Source organism: Meriones unguiculatus, chromosome 2, assembly GCF_030254825.1.
Source record: "Meriones unguiculatus strain TT.TT164.6M chromosome 2, Bangor_MerUng_6.1, whole genome shotgun sequence".
In the NCBI taxonomy this organism is placed as follows: domain Eukaryota; kingdom Metazoa; phylum Chordata; class Mammalia; order Rodentia; family Muridae; genus Meriones; species Meriones unguiculatus.
Genome location: NC_083350.1, coordinates 62,860,719 through 62,868,733, shown reverse-complemented (window position 1 = coordinate 62,868,733; position 8,015 = coordinate 62,860,719). Strand labels below are relative to the sequence as shown.

Below are 8,015 nucleotides of genomic sequence, written 5' to 3'. Positions count from 1 at the left end.
GTCAGCAGTGATGGAGAAACCAACCATCTCCCCCTTGGTCTCAGATCTAGACGGCACTGGGAGCACCTGTCACTTTGCAGCTCTCCCCCCCCCCCCCGCCCCCGACTCTGCACTGGTGGGTTTGCCTGGCTCTCCCAGCAGTGCTCTGAGCCATCGGGGTGCAGGAGGGAGGGCTCAGGCCATGAGCTGTGTCATCCTAGAGCTTTCCACGCTCCGACGTTGCACAATCGCTGGGAGTTTATCAAGCAGACCAAAGATTTTCCCCTGAAACGCAGAGCGCAGGCGCCCACAGCCGTCCAAGCGGCTTACACACTTTCGCGCCTGGAGCCCAGGGGGCGAGGGTCCCAGGTTCTGAGGCAGGAGGACCCGGGGTCACACACGCCCCCAGCGAGAAAGGCTCGCACTCCGTGGTTCCCTCCGCTTGCCTTAGGGGAGCCTAGATGTCTCAGGACTGGCGCCCAGGTGTTTTGGATGCCGCCTGAGCAGCGCTGGACGCTGACGGAGACCGCCGGGTCCTGTTCCAGGTGGGCAAAGGCCGCCCCGAAGTGAAAGCGCTGGGTGAGTCAGCACGCCGCCGCGAGGAGGCCGGGCCTCGAGGCACCGCCCCTGGGTGGGGACCCGAGTCACCGACGGGACGGCCCGGCGGAGTCGCCGGCCTCGCGCACTTCCCGGGCTGGGCCGCCTGGACCCCCGAAGACTTGGGGCGAGGGCCATGGCCTGCGTGGCCGCAGAGCGGGGACCCGAACCTCCGGCCTTCCAGCGCCGTACAGAAGCCAGCGCGCCGCGCCTGGCCCACGGCTACGGGCTGCGCAGCTTGAGCGAGCTGCGGGACTTGGAGTTCGGGCGCCTGGCAGGTGAGGCACGGGTTCGAGGGACGCGCGGGGCTGGAACCCGCGTGTGGGACTCGCCGTCTCATGTGGGGCGCGCTTTGCACTCGATCTCGGCCAAAGGGTCAAGAAGAGATGAGCTCCTAGGGAATCGAAAGTCGGGGAGCGAGTGCGAGCCCTTGCTGGGTGCCGGCGGCTCCCCGCGGTCCCGTCCGCAGTAGCAAGACTTCTCGCTGTCACTGTTGCGTAGACTGATCGCTGGCGCCTGGCGTCTCACCACACACCGCAAACAGAGCTTACCTTCTCTCTGTCCCCCCCCCCCCCTCTAATGCCGGGAGAATACCCGACCCTAAAGACCCCACCGTAGCCGAGGTCACACAGTTTATTGAGCAGGGGTGCTTTTCCAGTGGTTGGAAAAGAGGCTCTGCTGCGAGCGCCATCAATTAGCCAGACAGGTCTCGCGAGGCCACGCCCCTCTCTTCCTAGGGATGTCAGTAGTCTTTTCGAAACATTATTTTCTTTCTATTACTACTATTACTATTGGTGTTTTAAACAGGGTCCCGTGTGGCCATGTAGTTCAGGTTGGCCCTGAACTCGCTTTGTAGTCTCGAATTATTGATCCTCTTTTTCCTCTGCCTCTGCCTCTGCCTCTGCAATTCTGCGCTTACAGGCGTGCCCCAGACTCGCTTGGCACCAAGCCTCATTTTTTCTCAACAATGCTCTGTGTGAGCTCTAGCTTGCTGCGAAACTGGAAGAATAAGAGAAGCATGCGATTTGAGCTTTAAGAACAAGCTGAGCCCGTGAGTTGGCCGGGGATTATTTTGAACTCACAAGGTAGAACCTGTTGATTGAGTTGGCAGTGAAGCTCGGATTAACTGCAAGTGTAGCTGAGCCCAGCCCGCTGCTGCAGGTCGGGTACTCGCCCTCCGTCACGGACCTTGACCGGACTTCAGAACCCACCGTGGAGCAGGAACATGGGTTTGCCCCCTCAGGTGTCTGCCCTGCTCTGTGTCCTTTCCTCGTTTGGAATAACACCTGGTTTTCCTTTGGGGGCGTGGGGAGGTGTGGCCTCCTCCCGGTCTCTCTGTTCCTACTCTGTAGAGAGTCTTCCTACCTACTGCTCTCCATTCTTCGCTGTGCCTTGTCACAGCCCCTCAACTTCTTTGGGGCCTCCCTTCCTTCCTGTCTGCTCTGCCTTTGCTATGGAAATTTCCTCCCAAACAGAAAACCTCTGACAGAAGTACCCACAGGTGCAAAGGGCAGCTAGACCTGTCTCTTTCTGGAGCAAATCCCGGAGCCCAGAGAATAATCATTTCAGTGACTCTGTTCCCTAATCTCCTTAGATCCTCTCCAACCTTGATCTCTCACACCCTCAACACTACCCTAATTTAAAGGTCTATTCAGGTGCCTCCTGGCTCCACTCCTTCCCCTCAGAGGACAGTGCCCAAACTTGACTTTAGCTTGTAGCAGCCAGTCCTCCAGGCTGACCCTTAAAGCCTTTTAACACCCATGTGATGGTATGTAATTTTTTAATTTTTTTTTTCAGACCGTCTCACTTTGCGCCCAGCCCTGGAACTCATTATGTAGCCCAGGCTGGCCTCAATATTGTGCTGATCTTCCTGTCTCAGCCTCTCAAGTGGTAGGATTGCAGGTGAGGGCCACTGTACCCAGATGGGGCCTTTATTTAGTGACTTTCCTGGATCCACTGTGGTTGAAGTAGACCTCCATCCCCTCCCCTGCTCAGAGAGAGGGGTTGGGGAGGACAAGAGAGAGAGATTCCCTGGGTAGTCCTGGCTGGCCTGGAACTCACAGGGATCATCTCCCTCTGTCTCCACCATGCCTGGCTTGAAATACACTGTGTGTGTGTGTGTATGCTTGTGTTGGTACATGTGTATGGAGATGAGAGGATGACAACAGTGTCTTTCTCTGTCACTCTCTGCCTTACTTCTTGAGACAGGGCCTCACCTGGTGGGGAGCTTGCTAACTGTCTAGGCTGGGTGGCCGGCAAACCCCTGTCTCCGCCTCTCCGGCAGTGCCATTACAGGTGGGCACCACCAGGCTCGGCTTTTGTATGCCCATCTAAGGGATGGTATTCTGGCCTCAAACTTGGATGGTGAGCATTCTACCCATCAAGAAGTTTCTCCACCCATGAAGCAGACTTCTGTGAACTAAACAGGAACCTTCTCCTACCTCTGAAACATTGGTGGTGGGGGAGAATATTCACCTTTCCTCCACATAGAAACAAACAAACAAACTGGAGAGAGGTCAGGGAAGTAAAAAAACAACCCAACAGAACAAAGCGGTCTGACCCCGATCCCTTCTTTCCCTCCCTGGAGAGTTTCTGCAGGGTTGAAAATGTACCTTAAATGTGGCTTTGAGCAATTAAACGTATAAACTGTAGGAGCTCAGATTTGCCTAACTAGCTAGACAGGGATTTCCTGGTCTTATTGAAGGACTGTGCTGACTGTCTAGCTGTGGCCCAAGCTGTTCTTCCAGCATCAGGTGCTGACTGACAATCAGAGGTATACTGCCCAGAAGAGAGCCTGGACTCTCTCTCCCCTTCTCTCCTCCTACCTCCCTCTCTCCCCCTTTCCCTCTACCTCTTCTCTCTCTCTCTCCTCTATCTCTATCTCTAAATACTAATTAATTAGCACCAGACAGATAATGAGACAGCTAAGTATGTCAAAGAAAATAAAAGTTGTTTGACTGCTCTTTCTTGAAGACCTAATGCTGGTTGGCTCTTTGGACCAGTTGCTTGCTCTTCTTCACTGTGAAGCCTGTGGAGTGTCTGCTGTGCTCCAGGCATCCATCTGGGTGCTGTCAAATACCTACTAACTCCACCCCACTTGCAGATGTCAGAACAGGGGTCCAGAATGGCTGGTGGGGGAGGGGCAAGATTCAGTTTGGCCTGTTGATTTTGATGTGCACTCTGGGCCTAAGATCAGATCTCTGGTTCCCCTAACTCAGTTGTCTTCTTTTGCGAGATTAACTGTTGAGCCAAAGCTGAACAGAGCAGGGTCTTCCTGGTTGGCTTCCTAGCCCGTGGGAAGATTCTGGGCAACATGCACAGTGCTCCTCAGAGCCTGGGTCTCACTGTAAAAGGAACTTTTATTCACCTGTTTCAGCTGTTGTCTCAGAGAATTATTGACTCTGTTTGCAAACAGAGGCCTCGTCCTGGAAGCTTCTAGCCTCCATAGGACTTAACCTAGGCCTAAAATGTTTTCAGCCTCTGAGACTTACTGCTTAATAAGTCCACCCTTGTTCTTTCTGAACTCAAAGCTGGCTGGTTTAACTCAGCTGTTCTGGCCCAAACTCCTCTCCCAGTTGACTTAATCAATCTGCTTTCTCTCTAGGCCCCTGAATTGCTCTGCGTGGCCTCAAACTAACTCCAGCAATCTTCTAATCTTCTGGATCCTTCTCATTCTTTGGCTCATTCTGTCTTCATTTATATCTAGCTTATTCTCTCATTCAGGCTCTCTCTGCAAAATTCTCCCAGTAAAGCTGCCTCTTCTCTCTCATTCTCTGTGTTGATCCTTTAACTAGCTTCCCTCTCCTCTCTGTTCTTGTGAGAGTTGAGCATATCCTATTCTGTTAAATCTTCTCTGATTCATCACTTTTTCTGCCACTGAATTAATTATCACTTTCCAACAAGGGTACTTCCTTCTACAAACTAACTTTACCTTTATTGTTTGGAATTAAAGGTGTGTACTACCATGATTAGACCTAAGAATGGCCTTAAACTCAGATCTGCTTGCTTCTGTCTCCTGGATTAAAAGTGTGTTTGTATTCTGGCTGGATCACACAGACCTAGAAGGTCTTTGGATATGATCTCTTGCCAGAGCAGCCATGTTCTGAATAAAAATTTCTCTACATTTCACTATGCGTTGGATCATCACCTGAACATCTTTTTAAACATTATAATGAAAATTTAAAATGTATTTTATGTGTGTGGATATTTTGTCTGGCATATGTGTCCATGTATCATATGAATACTTGGTGCCTATGGAGTCCAGAAGAGGGTGTTATATCCTCTGGGATTGGAGTTTTAAGCCACCATGTCGGTATTGGGAATTGAAGAGGAGCCAATGTTCTTAACTGATGAGCCATCACTCATGCTCTAACAGAAACATCTTAGTGCATTGACTGTTGGATGACCAATGTCTTTCTTTCAGTTTGGTGAACTTTTATTTCACAATCTTCAGTAAAAGAATTATTTTTTTTAAAGATGATGTTTTTAATTCTTTCAGGATTTCATACAATGTATTTTGGTTATAGTCACTCTCCACGTCTCCCCTAAATTCTCCCAGACTGAACCTCCCTGTTCCCACAGCCTCCGACCTCTGTGTTCCCCCTCTTTCTCTCTCTCTCATCCACTGAGTTTGGTTTGTGCTGACCATCTACTTGTGGGTGTAGGGCCATCTGGACCATGATTATCCAAGAAAGCACTTTAGAAATATTGGGGGGAGATTAGGTGATATGTTTTAATGGCATCAGATTCAAAAGATGACAAATGAGATAGGAAAATGGCCAACGAAACTCCCCTGGGTTCCAACTGCAGTTCCCACTGCCACCCCAGGGCCAGTGGCGATCACAGTGTGCTTTTCCAGCAGCTGTCTGTGTTTACACACGTGTCCCCTTTTCCTGTGAAGGTGAGCTGTAATATTTCACACTTTCAGACACCGTTCTTAGCAGAGAGTGTGGAGACTGCCTATGATCTTTTTGAGGGGGAGGTGAGTAAAAATGGTCCAGGATTAGGTTATGTAAGCATACTACGGCCACTAAACAGTATACCTACAGAGGATGGATTTTTATGGTATGTGGGTTATACCTCCTTGAAATTATTGTAAAATAAAAATCTACCCCGCACAACAACAACAACAAAAACCCTGTGAAGCAAATTAAAAATAGATCTATTCATATTTTATAAATTTGAAATAGTATCTCAGAATTTGCTTCATGTAAGTTCTCTGTGTATATGTGTATCCCACACACACATATATACGCACACACACACACACACACACCCATACGTGCACACGAATGCAGGTTTACAGGAGTGTGTGAACACTTGTTAAGAGCATTTTGTTTTGTTTTGTTTTGTTTTGTTTTGTTTTTTTGAGACAGGGTTTCTCTGTGTAGCCTTGGCTGTCCTGGATTTTCTTTGTAGACCAGGCTGGCCTTGAACTAACAGAAATCTGCCTGCCTCTGCCTTCTGTGTGCTGGGATTAAAGGCATGCGATACTAAAGGCATGCCCCTGTGGATTTTTAAGGCACCATTCACCTTGATTTTTTGAGACTGTCTGTTTGTGTGTGTGTGTGTGTGTGTGTGTGTGTGTGTGGGTGTATGATCATCCTGGTGCCTGTGATTAGAGCAGGATGGCCGACAAGGGAGCCCCAAGGATCTGCCTGCTTCTGCCTGCCCAGTGGTGGGATCACAAGCGTGGAGTCTGGAGATCAAAGTCGGATTCCCACACTTGCTTGGCCAGTACTTCTACAACTGAGCTTAGGCCCCATCTCATGTCAGTTCCCGTCTCTTGTCAGTACTCTTGAAGTAGTACTGACATGAGATGGGATCTTAAAGACATCGGTGTGAGCTGAGCGTATCTGAAATAGATGCTAATGGGCATTCCATTTCAGCCTTGTGATTTTATAATGCTGCAGTGAGTGTCTTCACACGCAAGTCATTTCAGAAAATCCCAGGCATTCAGGAGATCCATCTGCAGAAGGAACTGTTGGGGCACAGTGACCACTGCACTTAAAGTGTGACTGACGCTGCCCAAGTGTTATTCCATGAAGCTGCACCCACTCCGCCTCTCGTCAGCCATGTACCGTTGCCTGCCTGTGGCAACCTTGCCCCACAGGCAGGCACTACTCTTCTGATCTTTGCCAATCTGATTGGCAAATCAGAGTATCTCACCTTTCCTGGAAGCACACAGCTTCCAGAGCAGGGTGTGAGAGAGTGTGAGACTGCTGTTTCATCCTTTGTCACAAAGGTCTGCTAGGCACTTCCCGTGTGGGCCGTCTTTGCAGGCTGGTAAGAAGGCTGCTTACCAAGTAGGCCCCTCGGCTTCTGTGCTTATATTAAGAAACGCACATCAAGAGGTTCAGGGCTATGAGCTGTGTTGAGACAGGGGGGTGTAGCGCTGCACAGCTGGAATCCCAGCTCTGGAGAGGTAGAAGGATCAAAAACTCAGAGACATCCTTGACTACATAGAGAATTTGAGGGCAGCATGGGGTATGTGACGTCAAGTGTCAAAAACAAACACACAGAAACAAAAGAATAGGTACCAATGTGTTCACACAAGTCAGTTTTAACATGAAGTGACTGAAAGACTGGAGGAGAAAAGCCTACAGGTTTACTTGTGATTTTTTTTTTTCCAGGGACTGTTTACCTTGACCATGCAGGAGCCACCTTGTTCCCCCAGAGCCAGCTCACAAACTTCACTAAGGATCTCATGGAAAACGTCTATGGTGAGGGATGCCATGTACCCTGAATTCTGATTAATCCCTTAATTTGTTTTTAATCCAGTTGGATGCATGGGGAGCATGGGAAATGCATACATGAAGCAGAATCAGACCCATACCACATGTACAGTGCAGATGGTAGAGGATCATGAGGAACATTCATTCATTCATGCCCTAAAGCCTATTGAGTCACTATGGTGTGTGGGTTGTAGTGTTATAACATTAAAAGAAAACATAGCCCCTGTAGACAAATTTTAACTCAGAACATGGCTGCTCTGACAAGAGATCACATCCTTCTAGGTCTGTGTGATCCAAATGGAATACAGACACACCTTTAGTCCCGGGAGATGGAGGCAAGCAGGTGTCTTGAGTTCAGGGCCAGACTGGTGTGGAGTAAGTTTCAGGTAAAGGAAAGGTCCAGGTGTGGCGGACCTCTCCAGCACTCAGGAGACAGAGGCATGCAGATCTCCTGAGTTTTAGTCAGTTCTGCTCAAGCAGTTCGGTTGAGTCAGAAGATTAGAACAGATTGCTTGAGTCCAAGCAGAGCTACTCAGTCAGAAACAGAGAGAAGCCAGATGAAATCATTCAGCTTGGAGAGGAGTTTGAGCCAGAACAGCTGAGTTGAACCAGCCAGCCAGAGTTCAGAAAGAGCTACAAGGGGTGAGCTTATTCAGCAGTCAGTCTCAGAGGCTGAAAACATTCTAGGCCTAATTAGATTGTATG

At 49.5% G+C, this 8,015-nt stretch overlaps 1 protein-coding gene across 2 annotated transcripts in view; it reads left to right on the top strand.

Moving 5' to 3' along the window:
* Nucleotides 1-281: 281 nt before the first annotated feature.
* Mocos (molybdenum cofactor sulfurase) overlaps nucleotides 282-8,015 on the top strand; it is a 48,802-nt gene continuing 41,068 nt past the window's right edge. The window contains exons 1-2 of one of the 2 annotated variants that reach the window (XM_060377590.1): nucleotides 282-854; nucleotides 7,209-7,298. In XM_060377590.1, the coding sequence (XP_060233573.1) occupies nucleotides 713-854; nucleotides 7,209-7,298 (232 nt within the window). In that variant the 5' untranslated portion in view covers nucleotides 282-712. The remainder of the gene's footprint in view (nucleotides 855-7,208; nucleotides 7,299-8,015) is intronic. The other variant, XM_060377591.1, reaches the window with a different exon arrangement.